Below are 18,633 nucleotides of genomic sequence, written 5' to 3'. Positions count from 1 at the left end.
AAGCATAATGTTATTGAGATTCATCTCTGTCATAGCAATGTATTGGTAGCTCATTTCTTCTTATTGTTAACTATATATATATATATATATATTTTTTTTTTGATCAATAACATTTAGATTGTTTGCAGTTTGGGGCTATTATGAATAATGTTGCTATAAACACTCATGTGTAAGGCTTTTGGTAGACAAATATTTTCATTTCTCTTAAGTAAATTCTTTTTTGTGTGTGTGGTACTGAAATTGGAACCCAGGGACATTCTACCTCTGAGCTACACCCCCAGCTCTATTTTTTATTCTTTATTTTGAAACAGGGTCTCACTGAGTTGCAAAGGGCTTCACTAAGTAGCTGAGGCTGCCTGGAACCGTAATCCTCCTGTCTCAGCCTCCCAAATGCTGGGATTACAAGCGTGCACCACCATGCCCACCAGCTAAGTAGATTCTTAAGAATAGAATTGCTGCACTGTTTATGTTTAACCTTTTAAGAAAGTACCAAATAGTTTTCCAAAGTGGCTGTGTACATATATACTAGCAATTTATGAGGGTGAGTTTATCTACATCCTCGCTTTCAACCTATTTGATTGATAACCGAATTTACCAAAATGAAGGGGGAAATATATATATAGCAGTTAAGCATGGTGGCACATGTCTATAATCCTTGTACTTGGTAGTCTGAGACAGGAAGATTGCAGGTTTATGGCCAGCCTCAGCAACTCAACAAGGCCCTCTGCAACAACTTAGTGAAACCCTGATTCAAAATTTTAAAAAAATGTAAGATTGTAAGATGTGTCTCTGTAGATACTGTAGTTTTTTTTTAATTCAATCTGACAACCCTTGTTTTGTTAATGAAGTATTTAGTCCATTTATGTTTAATGTGATTATTGACATGGCTGCCAGCAACAAGTCTCTCAGTCTTTATCTGGGACTATCTACTTCTCTTTCCTACTTGCAGGACAGTTTTGCTGTGCATTAAACTCCTGTTTGACAGATTTTTTTTTCCTTCTTTCCAGCATGTTGAATGTAGCCTCCTACTGCCTTCTGCCTCTCCATTGTTTTTGGTGAGAATCAGCCATTAACTGCACTGCTTTCCTCCATAAATGTAGAATCATTCTTTTCTTGCTGATTTTAAAATAATTTCTTTGTCTTTTAACAGTTTGATTATAATTTGTCTAGGAAAGGTTCTCTTTTTATTTGTTCTTGGGATTCACTGAGCTTTTTGGATCTGTAAATTAATGTTTTTCATGCAATTTGAGAGTTTCAGCCATTACTGCTTCAAATAGTTTGTCTCATTTTCTTCTGTACTTCCAAGCTACACCCCAGCCTTTTTTTTTTTTTTTTTTTTTTTTTTTTGGTGATACTGGGGATGAAACTCAGGGTCATTCTATCTCTAAGCTACACCTCCAGCCCTATTTTTTATTCTTTATTTTGAAACAGGGTCTCACTGAGTTGCAAAGGGCCTCATTAAGCAGCTGAGGCTGTCTGCAAACTGCGATCCCCCTGTCTCAGCCTCCCCAGTGCTGGGATTACAAGCATGCGTCACCACACCCAGCTTCACCCCAGCCCTTTTTATTTTTAATTTAATTTGATTTATTTATTTGTGGTACTAGGGATGGAACCCAGGGGCCTTCTACCTCTGAACCACACCCCACCCTATTTTTTATTCTGTATTTTGAAACAGGGTCTCACTGAGTTGCAGAGCCTCAGTAAGTAGCTGAGGCTGTCCACAAACCACGATCTTCTCTGTCTCAGCCTCCCAAGTACTGTATTTTGTTGTTGTTGTTGTTGTTGTTGTTGTTGTTGAAACAAAGTCTTACTAAGTTGCTGAGGTTGGCCTCAAACCTGCAATTGTCCTGTCTCAGCCTCCCAAGTACTGAGCTTAACCACATGTGCCACCGCGCCTGGCTAGGGCTTGGACCTTGACACTTTCGTAGACATGAAGAAGATGGAGTGCACCGGTGGCAGGGAGTTGCTCCTGGAGCAGTTCAGTTACGATGGTGCCGTCCACAGCGGTTCTTCTGGTCCTCTTCCATCACGGTCCACGCGCCTCTTTCTCTTAGGCTGCGGCCATGGCCATTCAGATACAAGAGGCTATGCCAACAGGAGTGTCTTATTTGGAGACTTGGTTAAAGTCTCCTGCCCTGGCCATTTTGTTGATTTTCCTTTCTCTGCCACTTTGTCTTCTTCTACGAGTTAGCCAGAGCCCCTCCACCCAAATTCCTACACCTCTCCCACCTCCGATGAAATGTTCTTACAGCTCCTGATGAGAAGAGCTTTTCTTTTGAGCTGAGGTAGAATGCTACCGCAGACAGGCTGAGTGCTCTTGGGTAAACCACTTCGTTCTGGATACTCTCACAGCCCCCAGGGAAGGAAACAGAACCAGCCCACACCTCTGTGCACCCGACCTCTGCGGTCCCATCTCTCAGAGCTGGGGAAGACAGGTCTTTTGACAAACCTCTGGTTTTCAGATGTGTAAATTTAAGCTCAGGGAAATTAAGGGGACTAATCATGATCACCTTCCAGGAGTGTGAAAAAGATTATGTCCCATTGACAAAATAGGAGGAAGGCCTCAGGAATTGTTACCTAAACGAATAAAGGCACAGGCTCAGGCAAGGGGACTAGAACCGGCTTCCTGAAGCTCACACTACCCGTCACCCAGGCCGCGAGCGCACAGGCCACAGGCTCCTGAAGCCGGCCCTCCCAGCCTTCCCTTCTCTCTTACCTTAGCAAAGAAGATCCAGGCCGCACACTGCCCTGGGGCCACAAGGCTTTTCAGCTTCACTGTACTGAACATGAGGAAGAATCCTAAAACTCCACTGGAAGGAGAAAATACTCCTTTTAGTGAAACCATCTTTCTATAACCAAGAGCTGACTGGTGTCTTCTCCACTTACCGGTCAATCTCTACTTATTAAACAATCTCTACCACATCGGTGTTATTTAGTGATTTCTGAACAGCAAAAACTTAGAAACCCATAACGCTCTTCTCATAAGGAGCTATATGAAAGAACATTTCATCGGAGGTGGGAGAGCTGTAGGAATTTGGGTGGAGGGGCTCTGACTAACTGCTGGAAGAAGACAACGTAGCAGACAATACCTCCGGTTCCCTCTCATATTATTTCTGGAGCGTGGTGTCTGCTAAAGTAGAACCTCACTTTCTTTCAAGCAAAACAAACTGGCAGGTAAAACCTCCAAAGGGAAGCTCCCCATATGAGACAGGCGGTCTGATCTGGGCCCTGGGCTCCTGGCAAGGACCTGAAAGTCTTATTCCTTAGTGCATGTGGCAGAGGCCAGAGCTCTCCAGGCCAGGCCGACCTTCACAGCAGCTCTGCTTTGGAGATGACGTCTGAGCACCTGTGTGTGAACTCAAAGAGCCCAGCCCTGAGGGCGGCGCAGGAGCTCCCGGGCACCCAGAGAGCTGGAGTGCTAAGGGCACTGTCGCCGCGGTAGGTAGGGATGCGGGGCCTGTGCTGGGACCATTTTCAAAAATGCCACTGTGTGGTCACAGCCAAAGCTCTCAGCTCCTTCTGGTATTTGCAGGCAAAACAACTGGGAAAGAGATGAGTCAGAGACCGAGAGGGAAACACAGAGAGGTTGCTTCTTGCGCATATGTGCAAGTGGCAACTTGAATGTGGCTTTTATTTTAAATTGAAAAATAAGAAGTATCTGATACATCTGTAGTTGTACCCCAAACTACAACTGTAAACTGTACATCATCTGTACTTCCAGACCCCAAGTGCCACACTTCCCTCATCTTTGCTGTAGACATTGGGGTATGGCTCCAACCCACACACCAGTCTAGTGTCTGGAAGCATGTTAGACTGAATCAAACACATCTAGGGCCAAGTATAATTAATTCGTTTAGATGATTTCACAGCCACATTCTTGGAGCAGGACCAGAGATGGGCACTATTTCCCCTGCACGGGTTTCAGCGGGTTTGGCCCTGATGACCTGCAAAATGTGTTCAGATTTGCATCTGCTGCAGCCATGGGAGACGGAGGCTGTGGATTAAGACATCAAGTCTACTACTCAAAGGGCGAGGGGCCCCTCTGGGTAAGCAGCAGGCTTATCCAATTAGATCAAGTGGCCCGGAGTTCTGTGCTTAGCTGTGCTCACTGACCCTCATGACCCTGATCAAATCCTCTTTTTTCCCCTTTTATTTGCCGCAGATGCCACTAAAGTAGGAATAAGCATGGCAGGCCGCATCCTATTTTATACAAGCCAGAGAACTTTAGATCAAAAATGTTACTTAGCCCCAAAGCCTGACTTTATTAACAAGAAATCTGAGACGCTGGTACAATTAGAATCCAGGGCTCTGTGGCTCTGCAGACCTCACAATGACATATTTTTGACCAGCTGTACAGTGGGACCAGCTGCCCGTGGCCGTGCGAGGTGGGGTGGAACACGAGGCAGCCAGTGCTCCGGGCTCCCAGCGGTGGCTTCTATCCCCCCTGCACCTCACAAGCTAACAACATTCTGGGGGCGGCCTAATCTCATATCTCCTTCCCCTCCAGTCTTTCCCTCTCTACCTCCAGTCAGAGCAGGCACAGAGCCCAAAGTAACCTGACCCGTCGGCACAGACTCTGGGCTAGGAAAAGCCGGTCTGTGCTGATGGAAGCATCCAGCACTCTTCCCCACGCTTGACTTCTCACGTCTGCAAGTCATTCCTACGCTGCTGCTCCTGGATCCCTTATCTGTCCCCTCCCACTTCCAGCTCTCCTACCCCTTCCCATGGAAGCAGAGGGAAGATCCGGGAAGTGAACAGGAATGAGACACGCCCTGCTCACAGCTCCCCAATCATGGCGACTACCTTTGCCACCTCAGGTCTCCAGACCACTTCTGAGCTGCCCAGGGCCTCCCAAAGGCGGCAGCTCTCAGCCTGGGATATGGCCAGGAGGAGCCATTGAGAGGATGTGGGGAAACTGGGCCTTCTGAAAAGAGGTCAAGCTCTGAAGCAAAGCCAGGGGGCAAAATACAGCGGAGTTAAATCAATGCAAACAAAGATTTCCAAATCTTTAAAATAAAAAGACCTGATATGTCATGTTGAGCTAGGAGATTAAAGCTGCAGATTAAAAGGGGCAGAAACAGAGCCCGAATGTCACCCCACCAGCCACACCAATAGGCTGTGAATGCGCTGCTCTGTTCCAAATAACCCAACCATTGATGACCTCTCCTCTGCACCCTGCGGCCAAAGAATCACATTCACAGGGAAATCAGCCACTGGCCCAGCAGCACGGGGAGGCGGGAACCCCAGCTAAGAGGCCAGTGAACAGGCTTAGGTTGGCACAACGCGGGACACAGGGTGTTAAGAGTTTTCCCAAGCCTTTTCTGAAGGTGACAACTCATTCTGAGTGTCAAATGCAGAAACAAACTCAGTATCACTGACTCGTTCTTCCCCTTTGCCCTAAAACTGCAGGGTGTGACAGACCCCTACCAGAAACACTGCCTATCCGCCGCCAGCTTCTTACCTCCATGAAGGCTCCATGCTTCACAAGCCACCATCTTCTTTGTGTGGGAATAAATGGCCTGGCTTTTGCAAATCAATTACTCATAGAATATTGGAACGTGTGTGTGTGTGTGTGTGTGTGTGTGTGTGTGTACATGTGTGTGTGTGTGTGTACGTGTGTGGTACTGGGGGTTGAACCTAGGGGCATTCTATCTCTGAGCTACACCCCCAGCCCTTTTTTTTAATGTTTTGTTTTGAAACAGGATCTCATTAAGTTGCTGAGGCTAGCCTTAAACGTGCAATCCTCCTGTCTCAGCCTTCCAAGTACTGGGACTGCAGGTGTGTGCCGCCATGCCGGCTTGTTTAGTAACACACGTCTACAGGTGACCTGAGCAGGTAATAATGATCACCATCTACTGAGTCAGGCACAATGCTTTGGACTTCATACATACTGGATTTGATACACACAATAGCCCTACATTGGCATTATTTTCCATTTTACCGAAGAGAAAACTAAGGCTTGGGAGGACTTGTAGAACCTGCCCAAGACCACACAATTAGCAAGCAACAAGCCTGGGGTCGAAACCGGATCTGCTCTTTCTATCAGAGCAGAATACAAGTTTTGAGGCTTTCTATAGAACCTTCCCCACTTCTTAGCAAAATGCGCTGAGCAGCATAGCCAGAAGAGGGGACAGGCTAGAAATGGAGTCTGTGTGTCTGGACGTATCCATCCGATCAGCCTACACCCCTGAGTCCTTCCCAAGGCCCAATACTAATAACCACCTTGTTGTCTAGACCTCTCCCAGTTGCCGATTTCCACAGTCTGTTTCTAAGGGTTGTAGGATTCTTTTTTTGGAGGTTGCTTTGGGGAGTGAGAGAGACCAAAGTGAGAGCAGAGAAGCTGGGCTTCTGGACCCAAATCTCCCCTTGAACCGAATCAATGATTTCAGTTTTATATACTGAAATTCTGTGTGAGATTTGCTTGTGGAGGGAAAAAAGTGGAGGAAGCCCAGCTCTTCAGCAAGTGTGAAAACCACCACACTGGGCTTCACAGAGACAAAGCCCCGGCTGATGGCGCAGAGAGCGCAGGTGAGCGAACTCCAGGTTACCTGGCACAGCAGCTGCCATGGAATCTGTAGAAATACAGGAACGGGAAGTCCAGGACGCTGACGAGATCACCTGTGGAGCACAGTGACAGTGAAGGCCGGCCCCCTGCCCAGGGAAATGCCTGGGAAACGCGAGGGTCTCCTGCGCACGCAGAGCTCCCCACAGCATCCCTAGGGGCCCTGTCACTGCCTTCTGGTAGCAGTGACCTTCTCGTGAGAGCATGCCGCGTGCGCTGGCTACACGAGAAGCTCTACATCTTTATCTCTTTTAATGATTCTCCTAACAGTACTATGAGGCTCTATTATCCCATTTTAACTAGAGCTTAGAGCAATTAAGAGAGTATCTAAGATTGCACAATTCTTGAACTGTGGAGCCAGGATGTGCACCCAGCTCATCTAAACCCTAAGATCTTTCCCTCCCCCAGGCGCAGCCCTCCCTGCACTAGAATGAATATGGGGGGAAAGTCTTAAGACTCGTTTATTTTTTTTCAGGCTTTATTTCTAAAAATAGATTTCAAATGCATTCCCCCGACATCTTGGTTCATTTTCGAGTTTAATTACCACACAAACAGCACTGGGGCCAGACCGACTGTGCACGCTCGCTTTAAGGCCCAAAGGGGACATTTATTTCTCGTGAAGTAAGTTCATTCTTTTAGTTCCACTTGGTACAAGAGGAAATAATCACACTTATTGGCCGCTTCCCTCTCTGGAATTTGAACTTGGTCACAAACAAGAGTCAGGAGATTAAAAAAGCAGAAAGCCTTCCAAATATGTCCTGAGAAAAGGAATTAAGCATGTCCACAGCAGATAGCATAATCCTTCCAAATCTGGAATTCCGGGACTCGGCAGGAGCCGGGCCCTGCAGACCCCTGGGCCAAGGTCTGGGTCTCCGTTCCGGTGGACGCGGGCTGATTTCCCTAAGAACTCACAGCATACCAGGTGTGCACCAGCACATGTAGGCCGAGTTTCATTCGCCACTACACCTATTAATTGATCATTTCAGAACAAAAGACATAATGGGCTCCTACACTTCATTGGAGTCCTAGATAATCTTTTTTAATGATCCTAATTGTTTTCATTGTTTGGAAAGAAAGTTCTGAATTCTGTTTCTCTGGGAGGTGTTTTACGGTGACTGTGCTATGGTCATTCATGCACACATACGTGTTTAACCACAAGGGTTTCTTGAGGTGCGGTTAGGTTTTTCTCTCTTTGGGCCACCGTGCCACCAAAGACCACACTGTCCAGCCAGAAAGCATTGGAAGAAGGAGCTTGGGAACAGTCCAACAGGTACAATCTCCAGTGTAGAAAGAGCAGAATCTATTTTTTCCCCCTAGTACTAGATATTGAATCCAGGGGCATTCTACCTCCAAGCTACACACCCAGCTTTATTTTTCATTCTTTATTTTTGAAACAAGTTCTCATTAAGTTGCAGAGAGCCTCACTAAGTAGCTGAGGCTGGCCGTGAACTTGCGATCCTTCCTGTCTCAGCCTCCCGAGTACTGGGATGACAAGCGTGTGCCACCACGGCTGGTGAGCAGGATGTATTCTGAAGTCCTTTCCCACAGTAGTGACAGCCAAGGTAGCCCTGGGGACTCGGGCCTCAGAAAGGCCGGAGCCTGGTCAGGCATGTGGAAGGGACTCCCACAGAGAATCGGCTCTGTCTCTTCGGCAGCTGTTTGGTTCTTGGCCCTTTCTCAACTTCCCCTCAGCGTGAGAGGAAGTGTGGTGCAGAGTGATAATGAGAAACGGCAGAGAGGGTGAGCAATTAAATCTGGGACCTGGAGACCCCCAGGCTGGGCCTCCCTTGGCACCCTGTCCCTTATCAGAAGTACGAGAGGGGAGGACCAGACTCACGGAGGCACTAGCAATGTTAATAACCCAGCCCAGGCTTTGGAGCTGGGGGGCGGGAAAAAATAAAGACTAAATCACAGAGTTGGGGAGCTTGGCAGTTAGGTAATAATCTGCACCAGATCCCCAAAACTGATCCCATAATTACTGAGACAGAAAGTAAGAGCATGGCCAGCCCTCATGCTTGAACCATTTGTAAAGCCTTCATACATTCCTACACAATGCTACATGTCTGTCCCAGTTCCTATGACCAGCAAAACTGGAAGAGCAGGACCCCCTTCCTCATCTCGGTCTCCCGTGTCGGCTCCACACAACACAGATAAGAACCGCCGAGCAGAGCCTGTCTAGACCCAAGCATCTCTTGCTCCTCCAGAGAAGAATGTTTCAGAGAGTTCCAGTTGGCTACATGGCCCTCAACTTCCAATTGACCCCAAATCTTTCCCCTCTAATGCCGACAACATGCCTTCTCTTTTGCTAAAGTAGCACACCTTTGTGTGTCTGCATGTGTATAGCGAGGGTTGGAGGGACTGAAACTAGGTCTTGCACTTGACAAGAAAGTCTCTTCTACTGAGCCTTATCTCCAGCCCTAAAAAGCACTCTTAAACAGAGAGGGAACACACTAGCTCCTAAACAGTAAGGGTTTTTAGTGACTGCCACAAAGACATTGTTTTTGAGCAGCTGGCTGGCCTCAGACCCATGAAAGCTCAATCCAGGTTCCTTAAAGAGTGCATGGGGGCGCACACCTGTAATCCCAGTACTTGGGAAGCTGAGACAGGAGGACTGCAGGTTTGAGTTCAGCCTCAGCAACTTAATGAGACCTTGTTTCAAAATAAAAAATAAAACAGGGCTGGGGTGAGCTCAGAGGTAGAATACCCCTGGGCTCAATCAACAGTACCAAAAAAAAAAAAAAAAAAAGTGTAAAGATGCTTCTGAGCCAACACGTGTGGACCAGCTCTGCGGCCGCAATGCAGGCTTGTGCGGCCAGGTCTGAGCTGAGCCTCTACAGAGCTCCAGTTCACTCTGCTGCTCTGAGGCGGGAGTGGCCCCCGCTCTGAAGATCACAGAGCATGAAGTTGCTGGGGGAGAGGGTGGCACAATCTTGCCACGTTCAGGACTAGCTGACATCTGAATGAGGAAAACCTCCTCGCCCCACATTCTAGCCCTCGCCACTGGCAGGAACCGGAGTTGGCTCAGGAGTGAGGGTGCTGCCCGCCTGATCTCACACAAGCAGCGGAATCCCAGGAAGCCCAGGTCATTGCTGGGTGGATTCCCGCGGGGACCCCGCTTTTCTGGCTCAGAGAGAGCAGAGGGGCCCTATTCAAACATGTAGTGAAAACTTTCAAATATGGCAAGAATTTCTCTACTACTGCTCAAAACAGTTCTGGGAAAGGTTGGACTCTTCTTAAGCAAGGGTCTTGGTGTCCAAGGCTAGGGAAGACGTGGGCTCCACCTGGCCAGAAGCAAACCCAGTGTCTGGGGCATGGAGAACTGTCCTCCTGGTCCCGTGCACCCCAAAGGCGAACTATCTTTCTAGTCGCTCCTACCTGAGGGAGGGGCAGCGCTGAGTCAGAAGAGGTGGCCGAGGGGAGGAAGGCTGGATAGGGAGGATGATGGAGGGGGCACTTCCACCGACAGTGTGCACATGTGTGAGTCCCAGTGTCAGTTTCGATCTCTGTGGGGAGGGGGCAGCGGGAGGGCGGGAGAGCCGGCCAAGTGCTGGTGCATGTGTCGCCATCACTGTGAACTGCATTACGGTGTGAGACTGTAAGGCACTAATGGAAGTATTTTTAAAGTGCTATCTAGAAACCATTACTCATGAGAAGAGTTAAAAAAGACCAATAACACCAAATGTTGGTGAGGGCGTGGAGCCCTTGAAATCACACACACTGCCGGGCAGGAGTGGCAGACACTTGAACTGTGATACTTTCTTAGAAAGTTAAACACACACCTATACTAGGACCCAGGAATCCTGCTCAGCTGATTTATCTGCCTTACCTTTATAATCAGCTGTATACTACCATGAGAAAACAGCTGCAGGGCCTACCAGGGAGCTCAGGGCCACTGACCCTCAAGCCATCTTATGAATTCTGAGCTTCTTGTCATCTCTTATCACACCAAGTTCCCGCCTTAGTATCTATGCGCCTTGGTTACTTGTGCTTTTTGAAGCAATGGGCCGCTGCTGCCAGCTGCGCAGCTGTGGGCTGCATGTCAGGGGGCAGGGCGCTGTTTATACAGACCACACTGTCGGTGGTGGCCTGAGAGTCCGAATGGCAAGTAGTGACCAAAAGCTGGGAGAGGCCTTTTCATATGGGTTTCACAAGGGGCTCCGCTATTCTAGTCAGGACTGTCTTACTACTCAGTGGTCCTCACCCACAGGCGCTCAGGGACAGACCCACAACCACCAGGGTCTGACGTCAGTGGCATCCTCGACAGAATGAAGTGGACACAAACATCTTCAAGCACCTTGACACACAATTTGCAAAAATTCTAAGAAATCAACATGGTCACGGTGGTCACACACAGAGCGCCTTCACAGAAGAAGGTGCCTTTACATCACTACTACACACAAGACAACTGTGGCTTGACAGCTCCCTGGGATGCTCATGGGCTTGATACTGAGCATCCTTTGATTCCTCCAAAAGGAAACTGACGTCTATTTGAATTATTCTTCTACAGTCTTGGGCGGCTGACCGCTTTGTATTCTCAGAGAGTTAACAAAGCATCCATGGTATTCTTTCATTGACCTAAAAATTTATTGATAAGTCAAGGTCAAATGTCAGAACAGATAAACTATTACCAGCAACTATCATGTTTGGAAGATGTTGGATAAAATGCTTCCAAACAGGAGCAGTTCTGGAAATAAATCCCAGAGTGTCCTGTAAAAGTGTTCACTTGCTTGAGACACTTTATATTAAAGCATAGGGTCACTGGAAAAGTAGTAATTAAAAAAAAATGTAGCCAGGTACGGTGGCACACGCCTATACTTGGGAGGCTGGGAAAGGTGGATCACAGGTTCAAAGCCAATAGCAGCAACTTAGTGAGGCTCTCAGCAACTTAGCAAGACTCTGTTTCCAAATAAAAACACTGGTCTCAGGGAGGTAGAATATCCCTGGGTCACACACACACACACACACACACACACACACACACACACACGGAAAGGAAAACCCGGCGGCAGGGTCAGGAGCCCCAGCCTCGTGCCCCTTTGCTGCCCACCTGGCCTGCCCCATCTTGTCACATCACCGAACCCCTCTGAGCTTCAGCTTCCTCGCTTATAAAACATGGCAGGACCTGGGATGTTTGCTAAGTTTCCTTCCAGCTCTGATCATCACAAATGCAACAAATGGACAGCCGTAATCCCTTAGTTGAAGTACAAAGTGATTGCTTTGGGTGAAAATTATTCAGCCAAGTCCCCTGGAAACAACTGAGGAAGTAAAGGGAACTGTTAACCAGCAGGATCAGCAGATGTGACCTTCCACATGTGCTTTTGACAGGAGCACATTTCAAAGGAAGGAGCCTGCACATGGGCCAGGCGGGCACCGCCTGGCTGCAGGAGGCACACAGCACCATCTGAAGGCAGCCAACCAGCAGGGCCCACAGTATGGCTCCGTAGGATTTATTACGATACAGAGGATGGGCCTGCAGCACATGGCAGCGGAGGACATGCTACAGCAACCCTCAGGCTCTGAGATGTCACCAGGCAGCGTGGCAGTAGAAAACAAAAGCAGGTGGGCCTTGGTGTGTGCACGGGGAGAGGAACAAATCAAGAAAGAAGTGACCACCAGACGTGGGGGTGCGCGCCTGTCGTCCCAGTACTTGGGAGGCCGAGACAGGAGGATCGCAAGTTTGAGGAGGACCTCAGTAGTTTAGTGAGGCTGTCAGAAACTTGGCAAAACCCTATTTCAAAATGAAAACTAAGGTTGGGTGTGGTGGCGCGTGCTTATAACCCCAGCACTTGGGAGGCTGAGACAGGAGGATTGCGGTTTGCGGCCAGCCTCAGCTACTTAGTGAGGCCCTCTGCAACTCAGTGAGACCTTGTTTCAAAATTAAGAATAAAAATAGGGCTGGGGATGTCACTTGGAGGTAGAATGCCCCTGAGTTCCATCCCCAGTACCAAAGTAAATAAATAAATAAAATAAGGCTGAGGGTATAGCTCAGAAGTAGAGTGCTTCTGGGCTCAATCTCCAGTGCCTAAAAAAGGAAGGAGGGGCATGGATTATCTTGAGGAGACCTGGCTCAGACGGCATTTACAGCTCAGACGCATTATACTTGGGTCACTATCAAAGGTTTCCTGAGGAGACTTCTCATATAGATTGAATTATATAGTCTGCAGCAGCTAAAAACCCCAGCAGAAAGCTGGCACTGCTACGAGCACAAGATGAGAGCTAGGAGGGGCTTGAGAAAGAACCATCCATTCTTCCCATATTAGACCCGGAGGGCGTGGCTAGCGCGTCGTGCATACCAGTGGTCAAATACATTGGGTTTTTGTTTTTAATGTCTTAAGGCTGATTGGTTAAGGAGTCAAAGAAGCCCAATCCTTCTGAGTCTTTCCAACACACTCCACCACGCCACAGGAGTACACCCCAAAACGTGTACTCTGCGCTACGCCACGCTCCGACACCACGGTTTCGTCTTTGGCATCAACTTCTGCTATGGTTTGAATCTGGTTTATCCCTTCCAAAATGTGTGTTGAAATCTAATCCCCACTGGGAGGAATTAAAACAATGGAAACTTCGGATTGGGGGAAGCTCAGGGGCTTCAGCATTGCAAAATAAACAAATAAATAAATAGTTGGAAACTTAATCTGACGACAGTGTTTGGAAGATGATTAGAATTAGGTGAGATCATCAAGGGGAGCGCCAGGGTGGAACACTGGTGGCTCTAGAAGAGAAAGAAATAATAAAGGTTCACAGTGCTTTGGGCGTGCAGAAGAGGGAACTCAAAGCAGCAGGGAAGGTATCAATGGAAAAACATGCCTTGAGACAGGCCATGGATAACAAACAAAACAGTAAGGAAGGAAAAAGGTGCTCACGACACTCCCTGTGCCTGGAGCAAACTACACAGAGCATAGAGTCAGGGCATGTAGCCACACAGCCACCAGACGTGCTGGCTCACGTCTGTAATCCCAGTACTTGGGAGGCTGAGACAGAAGGAGCGAAGGTTCAAGGCCAGACTCAGCAATTTAGTGAGATGCTCAGCAACTTAGCAAGACCCTGTTTCAAAAATTAAAATTAAAATAAAATAGGACTGAGGGTATAGAACGCCTCTGGGTTCACGCTCCAGTACCAAAAAATGAAACAAAACAAATACATGGGGAATGTGAGGCTTGAATAAGAAAGTGAATTAAAGTGTGCATATAAAAGTTGAATGTGTGTGAATATATCTATTTAGAATGAAACAGAAACCCACGCTCAGGAATGAAGGACCCGTCATATTAAGAACCTTGGATTTATTCTATTAGTAATAGTGAGGCAACTGAATATGATAAAATTGTACTATTCCTTCTTTCTGGAAAGTTCATTTGGTAATTTTAATAATAAACTTTGGTCATTTAATAATGAAAAAGAAGAAGAGAGAGACCAGAGGAGACCCAGGAAAACACTCCCTGTTTCTTACCAGCAAGCAAGCCATGATCTCATGTGTCCCTGCAACTCTGAACTATAACTAGGAATCAGAATAATCCCCCCCTCTCTCTGTGGTACTGGGAATGGAACCCACGGTCATTCTACCTCCAAGCTGCACCCCAGCCCTATTTTTTACTCTTTATTTTTAAAACAGGGTTTCATTGAGTTGCCAAGACCTCACTAAGTAGCTGAGGCTGTCCTTGAACTGTGATCCTCTTGTCTCAGCCTCCCAAATGCTGGATTACACACGTGTGCCTCCGTGCACATGCGCGTGCACACACACACACACACACACACACACACACATACACGACAGCAGTAGCAAACAAAAGCAGGTGGGCTTTGGTGTGTGCAAGGGGAGAGAAATAAATCAAGAAAGAAGTGACAGCCAGACATGGGGGTGCACACCTATAATCCCAGTACTTGGGAGGCCAAGACATGAGGCCAAGACATCGTGCAGGTTTGAAGCCAGACTCAGCTACTTAGTGAGACCCTGTTTCCAAATCAAATATAAAACAGGCTGGGAGTATAGCCCAGAGGTAGAAAACCCCTAGGTTCCATGCCCAGTACAAAAAACAAAACAAAACAAAACACAGACTCTAAAATTCAAACAACAGATCTTCCCTCGAAGCGCCAGGCTCCAGAGAGGAGGGGGACTCAGAACGGAGCTCAGAACCAGAGAGGAGATACCAGCCTCACGGCCTGGACGCAGCAGCAGCGCCATACCGCCACTGGCAGTGGAGAATTTACCGGATGGCTCCAGATCAGTGCACTCAACCAGCCACCAGACTCCAGAGAGGAGGGGTGGACAGGGAGCTGAGGTGAGCAGCTGCGGAACAGCCATGTATAATTCAGCAGTTTTTTCGGCGCAAGGCGTATCTAAAGCTCCCAGGGGCTAGGCTCAGCACGCCCTCCAAGGACTCAGAGTAGAGCTCAAAACCAGAAAAAAATAACGCCAGCCTCACGGCCGAGGGTGTGGCAGCAGCGCCATATTGACATCGGTGGCGGCAGCGAGTTCACCGAGTCCACGACAGTGCACTCAACAACCGTTTGCATTGGCTACTGTTTACTGTCATTTTGTGAAGCAGAGAAACAAAATTTTGGTGTTCATGGTTCCTGACTTCTAACCCCTGCTACTCCACCATCACCTAACCCTCACCACTCGAATAAGTACTGCTTACCTGTAAAGTCTTCTAAATCCCTACTACTAAGACTGTACTATACACAATGCCCACAATCAATGGGAAGACAACAGAAGAACAGGCCTGAGAACTTTGAAAATATGAGAACCAGGAATAGCGGAGAAACGACAGAAGTCACAAATACTGACCTACAAGAAATGCAAGAAGGAGAGTTCCGAATCTTGATTTACAATATGATGAAAGGATTTAAAACAAGTCTAGAGGAGATGAAAGATGAGTTGGAAACACTAAGAAAGAATCAGAAAGAGGTCTGGAATGAAATGAAAGAGTCAATAAGTGAAATGAAGACAGCAATAGAAAGAAATTCTGGAAGATTAGATGAAATGGAAAACAGAATATCAATGTTAGAAGACAGTACATCCAAAACCGACAACACGGTCAGCGATATACAGAAATCTTTAAAGCAACCAAACCTAAACATCCAGCAAATATGGGATAATATGAAGCACCCTAACTTATGGATAACAGGCATTGAAGAAGTGATAGAGGTACAGACAAAGGGCATCCGTAATCTCTTCAAAGAAATAATCTCAGAGAATTTTCCAAACATGGAAAGAGACTTGGATCTTCATGTCCAAGAGGCATACAGAACACCATTGAGACAGGACCAAAGAAGGACCTCCCTACGCCACATAATAGCCAAAATGAAACAACATAGAGGCCAAGGAAGGAATCTTAAAAGCAGTGAGAACAAAAGGACGAGTGACATATAGAGGCAAAACAATAAGAATCACCCCAGACTATACAACCCAGGTCAGGAATGCTAGGAGAGACTGGTACGACGTGATTCAGACCCTGGAAGAAAATAACTTACAGCCAAGACTCATCTATCCAGCAAAACTACTATTCAAGATCAATGGGGAAGTCAAAGTCTTTCAGGATAAACAGAATCTCAAAAAATTCATGAATTCAAAGCCAACACTAGAGAAAATTCTTAAAGAAATAAACCATAAAGAAGAAAAAAGAAGGAGACTTCAGAACCAGAGAAGAGAGGAAGTTCATAAGTGGGCCATTTAAGTAAAGAAGAAAGACAAAACCACCCAATAGTAGACAGAACACAAAATGGCAGAAAACAAAAATCATATTTCAATAATATCTCTTAATGTCAAAGGACTTAACTAACCAATCAAAAGACATAGACTGGCAATGTGGATTAAAAAACATAATCCAAATATATGCTGTCTACAAGAAAATCACCGTGTAGCCAAAGACATTCACAGACTGAAAGTGAAAGGATGGAAAAAGATATACCATGCTGTTGGAGACCAAAAAAGAGCAGGGATAGCAACCCTGATATACAACAAAACAGACTTTAAACTAAAACACATCAGAAGAGACAAATCAGGGCACTTCCTTTTATTAAAAGGAAAAATACACCAAGAAGATATAATGATAGTAAATATTTATGCCCCAAACGCGGGTGCAACCACATATGTAAAACAAACCCTTCTGGATATCAGATCCCAAATAGACCCAAATACAATAATTCTGGGAGACTTTAATGTGCCTCTCACACCACTGGATCGATCTTCAAGGCAAAAGATGAGTAAAGACTCTTTAGAACTAAAGAAAACCATAAACCAAATGGACCTAATAGACATTTATAGAATATTTCAGCCAGGAACTACAGAATACACATTCTTCTCAGCAGCCCATGGAGCCTTCTCCAAAATAGACCACATCCTGGGACACAAAGAAAGCGCCTGCAAATTCAAAAGATGTAATATAATTCCTTGCATCCTTTCAGACCATAATGGAATAAAAGTAGAAATCAACAATAGGAAAATCAAAAGAAATTATTCAAATACATGGAGATTGAATGATACACTATTGAATGATGAATGGGTAAGAGCAGAAATTAGGGAAGAAATAAAGAAATTTATGGAAATAAAATTCAAACAATAATAGGAGTAAATTGTGGCAATAAATCCACAATGGGTAATTTTTTCCATTTTTGCAGTGTTGCGGATGGAACCCACACCTTGTGCATGCCGGGCGAGTGCTCTACTACAAGGTTACATGAAAAGCAGTTTCAAATGTGACCTCTGCTGTGTCATCCCACAATGACCATGTTCCCCTATGGGATATCTTCAGATATAACGAGCAGGCTCAGCACACTGGGTTGAACAGGCAATATAAAAACTTGAGAGGTTTACCTGTGGGGTGAGATGCAAATGCCAGAAGCACCACGCTGCAAAAGACACAATAAAGAAGTCAAAAGTGCTTCCCCAGCAGCAACAACAACCAAGCATAAAAACACAATTTCCACCCATTTTACTTAGAAATAGTTATATTTGCCTGAAAGCAAATCCTCTTCAGTGACTGGTCTCATTCTGCCTAAACTCGACTCTTCAGAGAATGAGAATCCCTAGAGATGTCCCGTGTTTTGGCAAGAGGATCGAGCCCGCCCTTGTGGCCGACTGAGGGTCCCATGTCCCATCCGAGGGCCATTTGGGTCGCTGTTCTTGTCTATGACTGACCCTAGCTATTATGCACTCAGTTCACCAAGAGCATTTCAAAGCTAAACAGAGCAAACTCCAAATGACAAATATTGCAACCTAAAACCTAGATGCCTGGTTCCGCGGGTTAGCTATTGTGAACACTGCTGCTATAAATGTGCGTATGTCACTATAATATTCTGACTCCAGTTCCTTTGGAAAGATCCCCATAAGTGGTATAGTTGGGTCATACGTGGTTCCATTCCCACATCTATAGTCACAAAACACCAATTTTAAAAAAAATTGTTTTTTAAACGCTAGCTACCAAGTGTGACCCAAGTATATTTTTTTCCATAAAGTGAACTGTGGGAGGCTGGGCATGGCGGCACATTCCTGTAATGCCAGGACTTGGGAGGCTGAAACAGGACAATCGCGGGTTCAAGGACAGCCTCAGTGGGTTTAACGACGAGACTCCCATCAACCTGGCAAGACCCTGTTCCAAAATTAAAAATAAATAAATAAATAAATAAAATGAACCGTGTAGCGATGGTTACATTTCCAACTGGCCCACAAACTGACCCATCCCACCAACGCATGGCAGAACGACCTGGACTGCTGTTCAACAGATGCCAAAAGGGAGGGGAAAAGGGGAAAAATGTGGTTCCTCTGATGGGAGCCATATTCAACCTCGGGCCCCTCCCTTTCTTCCTCCCTGGAAACTTCTACATCCACGCACCCTCCATGGTGCCTGCATGCTGCCTGGAGCCCCTGCAGGAGGCCAACCCCCACCGTCCACAGCCTCTCTTACCAAGACTCCATGCCACCCAAGCAGCTGCCTTGGTACTTATTTATTTATATTTATTTATCTATTTATTTATTTATGGTACTGGGGACTGAACCCAGGGAAATTCTACCTTCAAGATGTACCCCTAAGCCGGGCGTGGTGGCACACGCTTGTAATCCCTGCGCTTGGGAG

At 46.5% G+C, this 18,633-nt stretch overlaps 1 protein-coding gene across 1 annotated transcript in view; it reads right to left on the bottom strand.

Annotated features, from left to right (window-relative positions):
• The window catches only part of TMEM241 (transmembrane protein 241), a gene marked incomplete at both ends in the record, with an annotated part of 136,169 nt that overhangs the window by 57,844 nt on the left and 59,692 nt on the right, over window positions 1–18,633 (bottom strand). Inside the window, 3 exons of the mRNA XM_080714795.1 lie at window positions 2,717–2,810; window positions 6,549–6,618; window positions 17,376–17,410. Coding sequence (XP_080570921.1) covers window positions 2,717–2,810; window positions 6,549–6,618; window positions 17,376–17,410 — 199 coding nt within the window. The remainder of the gene's footprint in view (window positions 1–2,716; window positions 2,811–6,548; window positions 6,619–17,375; window positions 17,411–18,633) is intronic.

Source organism: Muscardinus avellanarius, assembly GCF_963383645.1.
Source record: "Muscardinus avellanarius genome assembly, chromosome: 17".
Lineage (NCBI taxonomy): Eukaryota > Metazoa > Chordata > Mammalia > Rodentia > Gliridae > Muscardinus > Muscardinus avellanarius.
This window is presented reverse-complemented; position numbering and strand designations above follow the sequence as displayed.